The 17675-nt window shown below is 53.8% G+C and overlaps 1 protein-coding gene across 1 annotated transcript in view; it reads right to left on the reverse strand.

The window, feature by feature from the left end:
• ARHGAP10 (Rho GTPase activating protein 10) overlaps nt 1–17675 on the reverse strand; it is a 280473-nt gene that overhangs the window by 2076 nt on the left and 260722 nt on the right. The window contains exons 21-22 of the mRNA XM_036240821.1: nt 5200–5352; nt 4117–4208 (exon numbers count right to left, since the gene is read on the reverse strand). Of these exons, the coding sequence (XP_036096714.1) occupies nt 4117–4208; nt 5200–5352 (245 nt within the window). The remainder of the gene's footprint in view (nt 1–4116; nt 4209–5199; nt 5353–17675) is intronic.

Below are 17675 nucleotides of genomic sequence, written 5' to 3' on the forward strand. Positions count from 1 at the left end.
GTACTGTGCGTGTATGTAGAGAGACACACATAAACACACTGAGGTACTGTGCGCGTGTGTAGACACACACATAAACACACTGAGGTACTGTGCGTGTGTGTAGAGAGACACACATAAACACACTGAGGTACTGCGCGTGTGTGTAGAGAGACACACATAAACACACTGAGGTACTGCGCGTGTGTGTAGAGAGACACACATAAACACACTGAGGTACTGCGCGTGTGTGTAGAGAGACACACATAAACACACTGAGGTACTGCGCGTGTGTGTAGAGAGACACACATAAACACACTGAGGTACTGTGCGTGTGTGTAGAGAGGCACACATAAACACACTGAGGTACTGCGCGTGTGTGTAGAGAGACACACATAAACACACTGAGGTACTGTGCGCGTGTGTGTAGACACACACATAAACACACTGAGGTACTGCGCGTGTGTAGACACACATAAACACACTGAGGTACTGTGCGCGTGTGTAGACACCACACATAAACACACTGAGGTACTGTGCGTGTGTGTAGAGAGACACACATAAACACACTGAGGTACTGCGCGTGTGTAGACACACATAAACACACTGAGGTACTGTGCGTGTGTGTAGAGAGACCACATAAACACACTGAGGTACTGCGCGTGTGTAGACACACATAAACACACTGAGGTACTGTGCGTGTGTGTAGAGAGACACACATAAACACACTGAGGTACTGCGCGTGTGTAGACACACATAAACACACTGAGGTACTGCGCGTGTGTAGACACACATAAACACACTGAGGTACTGTGCGCGTGTGTAGACACACACATAAACACACTGAGGTACTGTGCGCGTGTGTGTAGACACACACATAAACACACTGAGGTACTGCGCGTGTGTAGACACACATAAACACACTGAGGTACTGTGCGCGTGTGTAGACACACACATAAACACACTGAGGTACTGCGCGTGTGTGTAGAGAGACACACATAAACACACTGAGGTACTGCGCGTGTGTGTAGAGAGACACACATAAACACACTGAGGTACTGCGCGTGTGTGTAGAGAGACACACATAAACACACTGAGGTACTGCGCGTGTGTGTAGAGAGACACACATAAACACACTGAGGTACTGCGCGTGTGTGTAGAGAGACACACATAAACACACTGAGGTACTGCGCGTGTGTGTAGAGAGGCACACATAAACACACTGAGGTACTGCGCGTGTGTGTAGAGAGACACACATAAACACACTGAGGTACTGTGCGCGTGTGTGTAGACACACACATAAACACACTGAGGTACTGCGCGTGTGTAGACACACATAAACACACTGAGGTACTGTGCGCGTGTGTAGACACACACATAAACACACTGAGGTACTGTGCGTGTGTGTAGAGAGACACACATAAACACACTGAGGTACTGCGCGTGTGTAGACACACATAAACACACTGAGGTACTGTGCGTGTGTGTAGAGAGACACACATAAACACACTGAGGTACTGCGCGTGTGTAGACACACATAAACACACTGAGGTACTGTGCGTGTGTGTAGAGAGACACACATAAACACACTGAGGTACTGCGCGTGTGTAGACACACATAAACACACTGAGGTACTGTGCGCGTGTGTAGACACACACATAAACACACTGAGGTACTGTGCGTGTGTGTAGAGAGACACACATAAACACACTGAGGTACTGCGCGTGTGTGTAGAGAGACACACATAAACACACTGAGGTACTGCGCGTGTGTGTAGAGAGACACACATAAACACACTGAGGTACTGCGCGTGTGTGTAGAGAGACACACATAAACACACTGAGGTACTGTGCGTGTGTGTAGAGAGGCACACATAAACACACTGAGGTACTGCGCGTGTGTGTAGAGAGACACACATAAACACACTGAGGTACTGTGCGCGTGTGTGTAGACACACACATAAACACACTGAGGTACTGCGCGTGTGGAGACACACATAAACACACTGAGGTACTGCGCGTGTGTGTAGAGAGACACACATAAACACACTGAGGTACTGTGCGTGTGTGTAGAGAGACACACATAAACACACTGAGGTACTGCGCGCGTGTGTAGACACACATAAACACACTGAGGTACTGCGCGTGTGTAGACACACATAAACACACTGAGGTACTGTGCGCGTGTGTAGACACACACATAAACACACTGAGGTACTGTGCGTGTGTGTAGAGAGACACACATAAACACACTGAGGTACTGTGCGCGTGTGTAGACACACACATAAACACACTGAGGTACTGTGCATGTGTGTAGAGAGACACACATAAGCACACTGAGGTACTGTGCGCGTGTGTAGACACACATAAACACACTGAGGTACTGTGCGCGTGTGTAGACACACACATAAACACACTGAGGTACTGTGCGTGTGTGTAGAGAGACACACATAAGCACACTGAGGTACTGTGCGCGTGTGTAGACACACATAAACACACTGAGGTACTGCGCGTGTGTAGACACACATAAACACAGCTGCACCCTTTTTCAGGACTCCTCAGTCACCGAAGGCCTGCGGAGGCGGAGAACCCCCTGCGTCCCGTGTCAGACACCTGTCACCCTCTTCCTTGCTGGCAGAACGGGTCTCAGTGCGGACCTGACCCTCATCCTCACGTCCCTGTGCCCGCGTGGTTCTGGGTCTCAGGCCTGGCCAGGAACGGGTTCGAGATGAGAATGACCCATTCACCTCATCAGGACGCGAGGGCAGGGAAGGCAGAGAGGCTCTGGAGAGCTCCCACTGTTACAATAAGGAGCACAGGAAGGGGCCCCTTCTGCGGGGGTGAGTGGGCCACAGGCCTGGGGCTGAGGCCGGCTCGTCTGCACGTGCCACGCCAGCCAGAGGCCCGTGCGCCCCCAGCTGAGGACGCTCCGCGGAGGCGGAGATCCTGGGGCCCTGGGCAGGGAACCGGCCAACCCAGAGGCCCGACGCCCATCTGCATGATCCATCCCCACGGTGTCTCTGTTCCGGCAGCGGAAGGCGTCTGGTGGGCACACCTGTACCGGGGGGACCGTCTCACGGACGCTCCGCGCACGGGGCTTCGGAGGCCCCAACACGTCGATCGCCCAGCGCAAACCCCTCCGCCCCTCCTCCGACGACGGGGTTCAGGGCGGCCCCATCGGCGCTGGGCAGAGCCGCCTGAACATCCGTGATGCGGGAGACGCGTGACCTCTACTCTAAGAATAAATGTCTCCGTAAAGTATCGTTCTGTCGTGTGTGGAATTGTGGTGTCTGTTTTCTGACACTGTCAGGAGTGTCTGGCCCTCAAGAGTACACATGCGTAGAAATCTCTTCTAGAAAAGATGGCTTGGTTCTAAAAACACGATCACCCACAAATGCCACCTTACAGACGACACCCCGTCATGCATCCCAAACTCTGGCTGAGCGACCACTCCGGCCCCAGGACCTAAGGTTCTGTGTCCCCAGAAGTCCTCTGGGCCGCTCCGCCCACACACGCCATCACTGTTTCCACAGCAACCAATGAATTTCATCATCATCTGGAGAAGAAAGAAATCGGGTGGGGGTGGGGGGCAGCCAGGCAACCCCGGGGGGATTTGTGCAACAGTAAGCCGGGCTCGGTTCCTGAGTGCTGTGTGTGAACACTGAACACACACAGGTACACCCTTGTTCCAACGTGCAAAGCCAATACCCACATCTGAAGGCTCACACATTATCAGCAAAAATCACGTACAGCATAGAACGGAAGGGAGTGATGAACTACAGTATTTCTACAGAGCACTCTTGCAGTGACTGATCTGGCGAGGCTGAGCATCTGGGAGCCCGGCTGGGTTTCTGGGAGAGAAGCAGTTCCTCACTCAGAGGCGCTGGCTTCCCTGCGTCAGGAGGAAGACGCCCCGACGAGGACCCCGGGAGTTGACAGGGTGGGAGGATGACCAAGGTGAAGGCAGAGGTGGCCCGCCAGACACTGACACAGCCGCCGGCGTCCGGTCCTGGGACCCCAACGGGCCCACTGTCGCTTGTGCAGAACATCAAGGGACGGACGTGCCCCTGACAACACCCCAACCAGACCCCCCGGGCTGCAGACACACTGCATCCGCCACAACACTCCGGCGCGCACTCACCGTCCTCGAAAATCGCTCCTATTTCGAAAGACAGTTCGGAGCTGTGTTCTGCCTCACAGGGATACACCGCTCGAGCCTTCCGACTGGCCACGCTGGGGAGAGAAGGAGACAGATTACCACGTGGAGGCGCTGGCAGAGAGAAGCCTCACCCGCCCCCAAATCATTTCTACGTCACTGGTGGGGCAGCTCCTTCCAAAAGGAATCGGGGACGTGAACATCCAGCAAAAGCACAGCCCTTGAGATCCGAGTCAAGGGTGGGTTTCGAACCCAAACCCTCCCCTAGGGAGCCTGTCTGAGCAGCCTTCCCGACCCCTTCTCCCCCGCCTCCTCTCTGCCTGGTGGGACGCCCTTTGAACCGCGGGCATGTGCAGTTCCTGAGCACGGGGGCGTCTGGCAGGAGGAGCGCCCGGGTGGCAGGTGACAGGCCGCGCACCTGCTGAGGGCCCGGCAGTGCTCTGGACGCTGACCTGCTGGGACGGACAGTCAGCTTCCCCGCCCTCCGGGAAGGGCTTGTCCCTGCTGGTCCCAGTGTCCAGTTACCTTCCTTTAAAACAGAGCCTGTGACGCCCTGGCCGGTTTGGCTCAGCGGTTAGAGCGTGGACCTGTGGTCCCGAGAGACCTGGGTTCGGTTCCCGCTAAGGGCACGTACTGCGGTTGCAGTTTGTCCCCGGCCCTGGTTGGTCGTGCGGGTGGCAGCCACTCGATGTGTCCCTTTCACATCGATGTTTCTCTCTCTCTCCCTCCCTGAACAAAAAATGGAAAAATGTCCTCAGGTGAGGATAAAAAAAATAAAATAAAATAAAATAAAACAGAGCCTGTGCTTTATATTTACGTATAAAAAATTCTTCCAAAATGAATGAGACGCTTCGAAAATGCACAATCAGCACCAAGAAGAGTGGGTTCGAGCAGGTCTCCCCTGGGGTGGAGTTCTCCTAAGAGCCTACCTGCCTGAGACACGGCTGTAAGTGCGCCCGGGAGGCCGGCAGACGGAGCCTTTCCAGCCGGGGACACAGCACCTGCTCAGGTTCCTGAGCCCCTTCCCTGCGCAGCCACCACACTCCACGTCATTCCCCAACCACGTACCTCTCAGGTGGCTTGTCCACGGCGGGGCCAGGAGGACAGAAGGGGAAAGGTGACGCGCTGGGTGAAGGGGGTGTGAGAGCTGGGTTGCAGCCGGGTGTGGTCGGGGACTGCGGGTTGAGCCACTGGACCATCGGTGATCGGGTCTGGCTTGAGCTAAGGGTGGAAGTGTGAAGAACAGGATTTAATAGTCTAAAGGCCACAGAACCCCAATAGCTGACACCTCTCTCCTAAATAGCTGGGATGACGGTCCCCTTGTCTTTCCGGAAGACCAGAGGACAGAGTCCTCTCCGCATGCTCCTCAAGCCCCGAGCCTCACCCCAAACTAGTGACGCCTCATTGCACGGCTCCAGGTTAGAGGAGAAGGTGTGGCTGAGTCCAACTAGCCCCAAATCAGCTCACTAATTAGATCAGTTCACTAATCAGGGCACCGAATCTAAGTGCCCGCAGTGGCTGCTCCGAGGTGTTCTGTTTACAAGGGAAAGTCAAACGAACCTGCGGCAGACAGTGACCTACAGCTCCAACAGCCTCTGACTGTCTGGAGCTCTTTCATCTGGTCACATATGTGCAGCAACTCAGCAGAAAATGCCACTAGGAATCAAGATCCCTCTAGACAGGGCTAGTCTAGTGTTTAAAGGAAAAAGCAACTGATAACACAATTCTCAGGTGACCTGAACACATTCCCTAATATTTGCAAGTTTAGAAAACAATTACTGGAAAAGGCCAGTGAAGAGACTTCCGGAGGGGCCTCTCCACCCCAAAGGAGAGTTCAGTAAGCGTGCTGGCCTGAATTACATTCCTCTCCAGCCGCTCCCTGGAGGCGTGTGGCTGTGGTCTGGGCCCTCATCACAACGGCGCCGTTCCCCCCATCACACTGTCCACGCGCGCTCAGAGTCTGCTGCAGCCCGGGTGCTGATCCCCACTAAGCTCGCCCTGTTCGGCTAATCCGTTCCCACGAGCAGGTGCTCCCTGTCCTCCTGGACTCCTGGGCACGACCTTCGGCTCTCCCTTCTCCGGCAGGACTAATACCGTGCTCTGTCCGTTCTTGTTTCAAATGGCTCCCAGGCTGTCCCTCTGTCTACCTTCTCATCATTAGCTGGAGGCTACCCCATTCTCACGGCTTCGTGTCTGCTACCGCTGGGGTTTCCTGGCTCCCCCACCCCACTCTGCCCGCTCTGCCAGCTCCATCAGCCACCCGCAGCCCCCTCAGACCCAGTCTACCCAGCCTGCCTCCCCCAGGATCAGGATGACCCCCACTGCCTTTCAGGGCCCCCAGCCCCAGCAGCCAGCCTCTCCCCTCCTCTGCCTGCTCCAGTCCGGCCCTTGCTCAGCTCGGCGGCAGGTCCGCCTGCCCCATCCGTCTCCTTTGGCCTCTGAAAGGCCCAGACCTCCCGAGGGCCCATCACGAGTGGTTCTGTGATGGTTTCCGATAGTTCTCTCGCCTTTGGGGCAAAAGCAAGTCTTTAGTTCTGTTCGTAGACCCCATGGGCCAGGAAGAGTGCTGGGCACACCAAGTCTTCCACCAACATCCGAGCAACCAGGTCAGATGTTCTACGACCGAAGTTGGGTTTTATAAATCAGGGACCTGGAATATTACACCACGGACTCGATGGATATTTACTGCGCAGAAGGCGCCTACCCTTTCATCAGGAAAGGGGAGGGCAGTGCCTCGCAGAAACATCCTTCTTTGAACGACTTATTTACGGCCCCCCGCGCAGCCATGCGTTTGGAAGTCATCAAACCTTGCGTACACACAGCAGAGCGACCCATAAATCCCCGCGTGATCGGGGTCGCCCCAGCAGGAGTCACTCCGTTCTTCATCCGAAAATGAACCTTAAATGGTGTCTCACTAATCAGGAAGGGAGGGTCAGGGACGAGCGAGCTGGCGGGGGATTTAAGGCCGCTGTTAGCCAAACAATTGCCATTGTGTGTCCCAGCGGTGATTCAGGGTGCGGGGCAGCGTTGATGGGGGAGATGTTTCACCACACCCCTGCCAACTCCTTCTCGTCACAGACAGCCACGCGATTAAATGACGGCTATCCCTCTGCTCAGAGGGAGGACAGCGACCGCACGAAGATAGAGTAACAGTGTCACTATATTTATGGGCTCTTTAAACATACGGATCATAAATTTTAGGGTTATTACCTCCTTAATCCTCACATCTTTCTTTTTTTTTTTTTTTTTAAGTGTTTTTGTTTGTTTTCTAAAGGGAAAATACCAGTTTGGGAAAGTAAAAGAATTGTCGGAATGGCAGACGCAGATGGTAAGGGCCCCCCCTTAGGGAGGCTTGCTCCACCTGCCCCAAAGCGGCTGGGAATCAGCCCGTGTCCGGTTAGTTCTCCACCCTAGCCTTGTTGTTTGTTGGTTTGTTTGTTTTCCTTGATGTTTTTTCTTGTCGTTCCATAAACAGGTCTTACGGGATCCAGCACCAACCAGTTCACCAACAGCCTGTCGGACTTCCCCCTTCGACTTAAATTTCTGTGTCTGAGTTCCTGTGTTTTCCCCACAGTATGACGGAGGACTCAGCGACTCCACCCTGGGTTCAGAGTCCCTTGCAGCCACATGGACTGCAATCTGGGGTTCACAGGAGAGGGTGAAGCACAGCCCAGGAGAGGAGACCCCGGAGCAAAACCAAGTCTGGGCAACAGACCAGAGGGGGTGCTTGGTTTTTCCACCAGGAAGGATGGGATGAGCAGGAACGGGTTCAGTAAAGAGACTCAAGACCTAAAAATCAATCCTTACCCTCAGCCCGTGGAGGTTGCGTGAAGGCACATTTCACTGGTGTCTCCCCAAAGCAAGCTGTCCATATGTATTAAGCCAAGCAATTATAAACATGAGCTTCGGTATATAAACCATCTCCAGCCTTCCAGAATTTGGGAGGGTTGTGTGTGTGTGTGAATAAGTATCAAAAATTTTTTAACACTTTAAGTCTGTAAAATAGAATGTTTTTTCTCCAGAAGCAGTAAAGAAAACAGTACTTTATAAGAGAATGCTGACACAATCTTTCTTTCTCTTCTCCGATTTGAGAGGAATACTCGGCATTTTGGAAGTGGTGGCCCAGGGCAAAGGTCCAGCACCTGTCCGCGGCTGGGCCCAGGACAGAACACAGCGCTGAGGCACGCGCACTCAGTGAACCTCTCCCATACGCCTAGATGCTCTAGCCACCTGTGTGGGGGGAGACACTTCTCCACGGTCTCTCGTGTTTCTGTGTATGCTGAAGAGAGGCGCTGGTGGTCTTTGCTCGGGACTTTCTGTTCACGGTGTTTGTAGAGCACACCGCCTGGGAAGATGGAGTGTGACTCCTGAGAGCCAAGGGCAGATTCAGTGCCCACCACAGAAGGTTGGGTTCCCTAAACTCTGGGTTCCTCCCCTGTCACACCCACATGGAGGTGTTCCCTGGCCCCAGAGCACCACCCTAGGGGAACTGGGACTGAAGCCACACGCTGGCTAGCCGCTGCTGTGGTCAGTGGAGTCTCGGCCCTGACCCGAAGTCCCGTGTCCTCTGCCAGCATCCGTGAAGCCATGCCAGGCACACCTGGTAGCTTGCAAGCAGAGTAAAACTTCAAACTTCACAGTTCTTGACACTAACACCCTTGGGAGAACTGAGGAGACACTCAGTTTTTGGACTGTGTGGTTCCGAAGGGAATCCTAGTGAAGAAAGTCTTTGGGTTCAAGATGTAGGATGATGAGCGACAGCAGCATCCAGAGGCCCTGACCTGCCAGAACGCAGGGAGCGTGTGGGGTGTCCCCTCCGAGCACTTCCCAGATTTCAACCTAAAAAATCTACTTCCTTCTTCCTGCTGCCGCTTGAACTGAGGGTTTTTGATGAGCAAGGCTGGTGGGACCGCAAACCCCGTCTATTTGATGGCGAGTTGCTGACGACAAAGAGGTGCCTGAGTGCCACGCGCTTCCGGAGCCAAGCGGTGCTCTGCAGGAAGGGAGACAGAAGTCGCCCTTCCCTAAATGCTCAGAAACCACGTTCACCGAAACAACAACAAATGCAAGAGAAATGGTAATGCCTGTCTGATTGCTATCTTCCCAAATTCACACAGTAAACAGAATCTTCTCCTGAAAAGACACCTCTCCAGGTCCGTGCGGGGAGGCAACACCACCCCACTCCTTTAAGGAGACGTGTTTCCTCCGTAAACACAGGGGCAAATGGACGAGAGGGTCTCACTGGACACACACAAAGGATTCGAACAGTAGCTCAGAAACTCAGCCTTGAAACTATTTACATGGCAAGTCCACCTGGCTATTCCTAAGGCAACAGAGAAGTCTGCCCTGTGCACGGGCCGGCAGGCGGAGGGGTGGGGAGCAGCAGGGAAGGGAGCATGCACCAGTGAAAGAGAGGGCGGAACTCTCCTCTATAAAAAAGCATCAACCCTCTTGCTGTGGAGAGAAGGTCTGGATTTCTGGACGGCCCGACAGCTGTTGTGGTGGGAGGCACAGGTCCTGGAGCACACGAAATTCAAACAGGAGCGGCGTGTGTGCACTTGGCAGAGCTTACGTCTCTAAAAGGTCACAAATCAGCACTAGATGCTGCTTCTGATTCAAACGGTGACCCGATCTTCTCCAATACCAGACTGGACGCTCCATGCATATTAAAAACTTCTGGGCAGCAGAAAAGCAGACATTTCAGAAAGGGCGCGGGGAGGGGGAGGGTCTTAACTTTTAAAATTCGACAACAGCTGCAGAGTCACCAGTGAGCTCCCACTTCACAAACGTTGCCTGCTGGGCGCAGGCGGCCAGGCTCTGGGCAGGGCGCTAGCCAAACGAGCCCCGGATTCCAGGCTCCCTGGGCACTGAGCGCAATTTAAAAGGCCATGGGTGCGGACGAGGGAGAATACAAGTCAAGAAAAGAAATGACTGCTCACAGGAAGTGATTAAATCCCCCGAATAGCAAGATCGCTGATGACGGTCATATGATGTCAGAATCAAATCAGAAGCCTGTGCTGGAATGAGAGATTTTAAAACCTCATTTGCAAGGTCTCCGAGCAGAAGCTAACACATTAGTGAAATGATCTTTCATTCCAGCCTGAGAAACGCACAGCCGACGTCGAGAACAGCTGTCCTGGGCAAAAGTGTTTGAAAACGTTAATAAAGACAGAAGGAAATATTGCAGATCTGTACATTGTGGGGAATCTCTGCTGCAGTAAGTGCCAGTTACCCCATAAGTGCCCGAGAGGGAGAATTCCACAGCCAGTCGGTTCCTGATGCACCGACAGAGAGGCAGCAGCGGAGAGAGGCCAACAGCCCCGATGAGAGAGTCACCATAACCCGCGGTGCTGGGCAAGGTGGCCTTCATGCCAACAGACGCCTGCTCATCATTCATGGTCTGAGAACTACCTGGCAGGCCCCCTGCTGGGCCCTGGGGACTCCCAGGGGACTATATCTCCTCTCCATGAGCACCCAGTCAAGTGGGTGGAGAACACCACTGATCACCATCCTGCAATGTGCCGCGCGGCGTGTACAGAGTTGCCCAGCAGCCCTCAGGAGAACAGAAGAAGCATGTACTGCATGGAAGCCGGGAAGGCTTCCTGGAGGAGGCAGCGTCTGCGCTGAGCTGATGCTGCCATCAGCTATATCACCATGGCCTCTCTACACCCAGGCTCCCGCTGGGCAGGACTCACACGCTGATCCACGTGTCCCCGCTACACCACCTTCCATGGTGTGTGAGGACACGGAGGCCGAGAAAGGTGAGCAGGACTTACAAGTCATTCTTCACCAAAAGACAGCAGCTAATCTGTGCCGAAGGGGACACTGCAGTGGATGCCACCATTTGCTTTTACTGTGTGTTCACCACCCCACGTCAAGTCTTCTCCCATCGCCACTTTTTTTTTTAAGTTGCTAAATGCAATGCAGTGGGATTCCAGATTGGATCCCGGAACAAGAAGGAGACATACGTGAAAAACCAGTGTCATTTAAATAAAGCCTGTAAGTTAACAGTATTGGGCCGAGATGAATTTTGTATTTTAAACTAAAGTTCGGCCCAGCTGGTGTGGCTCGGTGGACTGAGCATCGTCTCATGCACCAAGAGGTCGCTAGTTCGATTATTTCCCAGTCAGGGCACATGTCTGGGCTGCAGGCTAGATCCCCAGTCGGGGGCGTGCAGGAGGCAGCCGATCGATGTTTCTCTCATCGATGTTTCTCTCGTTGACGTTCCCAGCTCTCTCTCCCTCTCCTTCCCTCTCTAAAATCAATAAAAACATTGAAAAGAAGAACCTTCCATGGTGCCCTGTGAGACGCTAACCGCAGGGCAAGCGGGGGCGGGTCCACGGAGTTCTTTCACTCGACCTTCGTAACTTTTCTGTGACTCTGACACTATTTCAAAATACAGTCTCTACTGTAAACAACAGGTTGTATAAAAGACCGACCCCAAATAAACCTTATAAGCACTGAAACCCTAAAGGCCTCTCGAAATGACGATCACAAACAGGAAAAGCTTTTGGTTGGTTCAACAACAAGAAAGTATTCCCGAGGGTCACTTTTAAAAGCCACTTGTGCTGATCATCCAAAAAACTGGCAATTAAGCACACTTCCTGAAAAGGACCTCTAAGAGAACTAGATCCGTCCTGTTCTGGGCGAGACCGCGGTGAAGAACGGGGCGGTGAGTACTGCAGGATTCGCACTCAGGGCAGGTCTCAGGAACACTCAGCTCTGCCATCTCTGCAGCTAAAAAGCAGCCACAGCCAAAACGCAAATAACGGGGTGGCTGTGTTCCAGCAACACTTTAGTGATGGAAGCAGGCAGCAGTGGCCACAGTTCACTGACCCCTGGGTCAGATGGGCCGAGTGGGAACCCATGGGTGGTGGAGAGTGGGGGAGAGGGAATGAAGACGGCAGCAGACAGCCCTGGGCTTGCGGGGCCCCGGCTCCCCCTCCTCCATCTCCGAGGGTTTTGTGGCCCCTGCGTGCCTGGAGCCACCTGCACCACCCAGGCTTCCCTTCGGCAGAGCTCCCCCCCCTCGTGCACCATCCCCGCCCTGCAGCAGGGAGACAGCTGGTAGAGCAAGCCGGCACGTGCACGCAACAGTGAGCTCACCCTGACACAAGGTCTTGCGCAGGAGGCGGGTGGGCGGGGAGAGAGGGCACCACGGGAAATAAGCGGAACAGACAGGACGGAGCCTCTCCCAGGAGGACCCGCCCCGCTGAACACTGGACATCAGTCCTCACCCTGTGGGATGCTCAGGTCCTGGGCGGTTTCCCTCCTTAATGAGAGGACAGCACCCTCCAGCCCGCTGGTACCTTACAAAGGCCGCTCCTGGGGTGAGCACTTTCTTGGGTTTTGCATGAAAGAACTGCCTTAGCATCACACCCGACCAATCTTTCCCTCAGGGCGCCTCCGGAATGCCACCTGTCTTCCTTCCGGAGCACCTCCGAGGAACCAGGCCCAGGGCTTGCTGTGGTCCCGCCGCAGAATGACGGGAGCTTCAACAGCCCCGCTGTCACGTGGAAAGAGGGCGGCCCACCCGAGGGCCGAACCCGCAAAACGGGCTGCCGGCTGAACGGGTCCAGCCATCGCTCAGCTAAAAAGTCTTCCCGCTTCTCACCAAACTGTCCGATGGGTTACCAGCTGTGACAGGTGAGCCACCCTACTGCTCAGAATATGCAGCAATGGCGGGGTCCCAGGGGAACCCCAGGCCTTGGCCCTGCAATATGCAAAGGTCCTATTCTCCGCGGCTTCTACAAAGTAGATCCTGACACACAGACCCCAGGAGAGGAGCCCGGGCTGAGCCCCAGGAACAGCTACAGCAACTTGTGGAAACACAGTTCCAGGCCAACGTCTAAGGCTCCCGCAGGCCTAGAGAGGCTATTTCCCTGAGCCACTAGTGAGCAGATGAGATACCTGGTGAAGCAGGAAGCTGGGGTAAGTTAAACTAAGAACGTCGAGCTAGGTTCTCAGAGGGAAGGGAGTCCAGGCAGGTGGCTGCCCAGAGCTCCCAGGAGAGCAGGGATTGGGTTTTATGACGTGTGGTTCCTTGAAACCTCACAGCAACCCAGGGGGCGGAGGCTGTGATTCCCCTTTTGCAGAAAATCTTGCTAAGCCTTGTCTGCTTAAATAATTTACAGAAGGCCCGCAAGGTTTTGAGAAGCACAAGGAGGCTGCAAAGCCAGGCCTGCCTAACTCCAGTCGGTGCTTTTCCGGGCCAGACTGCCTTCCAACTCGCAGAGCGCTCCGAGGGCCCCGCCGCACTTCAGTGCTGAGCCGGACGCAGCCCATCCTTGCCCAGCGAATGACCAAGAACCACAAATACCAGTGGAGCTGAAAAGGAAAACAAAACGAGACTAATGAGAAGACAATTTTCGAGTCTCAAGCAGAAGAAAAGCTACTCTGAAATTCAGAGATTTCTCTTTAGTTTGGAAAGCCGACTTTTCATTATGGGGCTCTAATGAACATTCTGGCTGGAATACAAGATCTCTGAATTTCAGACCCTGTAGTTACAGCACAGCAAAGGAAGACGTGAATGAGGCCCCAGCGAAGCGCCAAGCACACAATAAAAACACCAAAAATACCCCAGCAAGACACAGGGACGTGCACGGAAGATGTGAGCCTGCCCGGCCAGAGCGGGTCAGCTGACTGAGGGTCGCCTTCGCACCAAAACCTTGCTGGTTCCATCCCGGGTCAGGGCACATATGGGAGGCAAACGATCAATGTTTCTCTCTCACCTCCCTCCCCCCCCTTTCTCTCTCTCTCTCTCTCTCTCTCTCTCTCTCTCTCTCTCAGCATGCCGTCAGGTGAGTACTTAATATAAAAATTTTTTAAAAAGATGTGAATGTGCAAGGCAGCCGATATGGCATCATTTCTATACCTGGAGAGCAGATTCAAGGAAATACACAGGACAGGAGTTGTGCCCCAAATGAAGGTGAACAGACATCTGTGGTCCAGGGCCACGTACGTGGGCCGTGATGAGCTTCGGGAGCTTACTGAAGTGGGAGGGAGACAACGGCGTATCTCGCTACTCACAGAAGATGATGGATGTTGCTCCGATGCCAAATACCACATTCCGAAGTCTCGGCTCTGTCGCGGGGGAGACGCCCTCATCCCCACATCTCAGCCAGAGGTGCTGGTGATGAGTGTGCAGCCACCAGACTGAGTGTGGACTCCCCAGAGGTAACTAACCACGGCCACGTGACAATGCAGGGGGGCATGCACCCTCTTCAAAACCAGGGCAATGGCCAGCTGACAGCCAGAGTCACCTCCCTGGGTCTCCAAACTGGGGGGAACCTGTCATTTGAACAAAGTTCCCATATGCAACCACTTCAATCCCTACAGTAAAACAAGGGAGTTATGCTCCCTGGGACAGAGACACCAAACTCCACCTCTGTCCCTCACAAGTCCTGCGGCTTGGAGCACTTTCTACCTTCTTTGCCCCTCGGTTTCCCGCTCTTTAAAAATAAAAGTGTGCCCTGGCCGGTTTGGCTCAGCGGTTGGAGCGTCGGCCTGCGGTCCAGAGAGACCCGGGTTCGGTTCCCGCTAAGGGCACGTACCTCGGTTGCAGTTTGTCCCCAGCCCTGGTTGGTTGTGCGGGTAGCAGCCACTCGATGTGTCCCTTCACGTCGATGTTTCTCTCTCTCTCCCTCCCGCTCTATCTGAACAAAAAATGGAAAAATGTCCTCGGGTGAGGATAAAAAAACAAAAAATTTAAAAAAATAAAAATAAAAATAAAAGTGTATGCACCTCACCGGGTTGATGTGAGGATTAAAATGCAGTATCACTCACAAAGCAGCTGAAACAGAATCTGGTGGCCACCAGTAATTAAACTCCATGGCCTCTGATCCTGAGGCACGCAAGAGGGTAACTACGGAACGGAGCCTTCTCCGCAGCCGCTAACCACCGTCCACTGCTGAGGCCAAACCTCCCCCCCAGGCCCGGTCCCCAACAGGAAGTCCAGAGAAGAGCTCCCCGCTGAGCGGAACGCACAGGCTGCCGCAGGCTCGCAGCAAGGCGGAATGCTTCTCCTGCGGGTCTGGCCCCGGCCTCCCTTGCACGTGAGCTATCTGAGCTATCGTAGACCTCAAACTGTCGAAACCCCCCGGGGACTTTGCCTCTGAGGTTTGGGCGAGGGAGCTGGCTTCCCAATCATTCTTCACAGTGCCTAGCAGATCTCGGTCCGTGTGACCCACCAGACCGTGACCCTCGTGCAGGCGCGCAGAGCAAGGTGTTCACCTCGCTGGGACAGGATCTCCTCACTGGCCGGAAAGACGCTGGAAATTCCCAGCGTGGGCAAGCCATCCCTTTGGGTGAAGTACCACCCTCTCCTGATCTCCTTTTGGATCCGCACAGCTTTCCTCCCCTTGTTACAAAAGCAACATGTGTTCATTTTAGTCACTTTAGTAATGAAGCAGAAGTGCAAAAAACAAAGAAACTTAAAAATATTAATTCCCTATTTTCTCTTCAAACGCTAATCATAATAAAAGAGGTGAAGATTTAAGCCGTCAACGGATAGGGTGACCTGACCGCCCTGGCCCGACGAGGGTGGGAGCAGGAAGCGGGTGGGGCCGGGCGGAGCCCTCCCTGCACTGGGGGGGGGGGGGAGAACACACAGAGGCGAACACGGCTGCCTATGACTGCCACCTTGTCTACGTGTGAGCCGACTCTCACAGACACCTGCCGACAAATACTTCTGATGATTTTCCTGAACTTGAGACGAATCGTTCATGGCTCGTTATGGTGTGCTAAGCTACAAATTAAATGGAAGGGGTACCTGGATATTTCCCGGCAAAATAATCGACTTCCTAAACAGCAATCGTGGAAGCAACAGTCATTAGAAATGCCAAGTCGCTGTCTCTGGAGAGCTCTCCGCCTGCCTGATTTAAAGGAGGCGAGTTATCCCTCACTGACAAGAACACGTGGTTGGTGGCGAGTGCGCAGTCCGGGGAGGGCGTGCACACGGCTGTAAAGGGGACTTGAAGCTACTGGCGTCAGGTCCGGCAGGCAGAAATCTCGGCCCACAGCGGTGGCTCCGGGCACCCCCTGGCACAGATGTGTTGGGGATACCTTGATTTCAGGGTAACCTAAGCTGCCCTCCCGGCTTGCCAGAGCACCTCGGCCACCAATCCCAGGCGCGCCACCCTGAACGCCGGACTGCGCCGGCAGAAAGGAGGTCTTGCCTTCCCTTTGAATCTGCAGAGGAAGGCCAAGAGCAAGGCCTGATATTTCTTAAAAGAGATTTTCTCCGGGGGCAGGAAACATAAAAGGATTACTTGTCAAGGACCTGCCCCTTCACTTACAATTGAAGAAAATCTGTTTAGAGGAACCCGGTTTATTGGGGGAAAATGACGTTGGAACATGTGAGATACCTTGACCTATGATGCAATGTCCTCCCAGGAGGCTGCGCTAGCAATTCTTCACCGGTAAGGAAGTCGCCTATCACCTTATTGAGGGTACAGGTGAGGAGCAGCTCCGGCCGGACTGGCCGCAATGAGTAATCCCCACAGGCCGTAAACACCAGCAGAAGCCCAACGCCGCTGCCGTTCTCCGTCAGGGGCTAAGGCTGCATGTACACGCTGCCTCCGAATCCTTCTCGGCCGGAGGTTCTCCTCCGCCACCTGCTTTCTGGCTGGGCTCATGGTGTTTCCGTGCACAGAGCTCCCAGGGCCCTAGCGGCGGTCGCATACATTTCAACTCCACCTTTCACGACCCCGGATAAGGCAAGTGTACGTGTGGAACAGGGTCGCCACCCTGGATTAGAACCAGTCAGCCGAGCCCAGCCAGTGTGGCTCAGTGGGTGGGCATCGGCCCGGGCACCAAAGGGTGGCAGGTTTACCCCCTGGTCAAGGGCACGCACCTGGGTTGCAGATTCAGTCCCCAGCCTGCATGCAGGAGGCAATCAATTGATGTGTCTCTCGATGTCTCTCCTTCTCACTCTCTTTACCCCACTCTCTCTAAAAAGCAATGAAAATATATGTATATCCTTGGGTGAGGATTAACCATAGAAAAAGAAAAACCGACAGCCTAGGCACTGCCCCCCTTTAAAAGCCCCAGGAGAGCTGTCATGACCCCACAGCAACACCAGTGTTATTCAAAGGGATCGCAATCGGCATCTACTCACATGCAACTGCACTCCATCCCGTACGGCTGCCACAAAGAGACAGCGGACTGAAATGAAACACTGCACACTCCACGAAAACCAAGCTGACAAAAGCTGGGGAAACAAGGAGAAATGCTCGAAGGAGAAAACGGTGGGACTATTTCTCTGCAATTCCTGGAGGAGTTTTGAATGTTTAGAAAGAAGGAATATGGATCAGAAACCAAACCTAGTTAGGTGCCTGAGAGACAGTAGGTGACCTACAGAAAGAAACGAGATTTCCAAAAGAAAAGTGTTTTTTAATAAATACATAAAAATTAAATGGGATATAAAATGTTTCCTAATAACTATGTTGATATCACTAAAATGTTCAGCGTATAAGATCCAGCTCCTGTCATTTAGAATGTTATCATCTGTCCTGGCCAGTTTGGCTCAGCGGTTACAGCGTCAG

This window comes from Molossus molossus, unplaced genomic scaffold (genome assembly GCF_014108415.1).
Source record: "Molossus molossus isolate mMolMol1 unplaced genomic scaffold, mMolMol1.p scaffold_m16_p_4, whole genome shotgun sequence".
Classification (NCBI taxonomy): domain Eukaryota; kingdom Metazoa; phylum Chordata; class Mammalia; order Chiroptera; family Molossidae; genus Molossus; species Molossus molossus.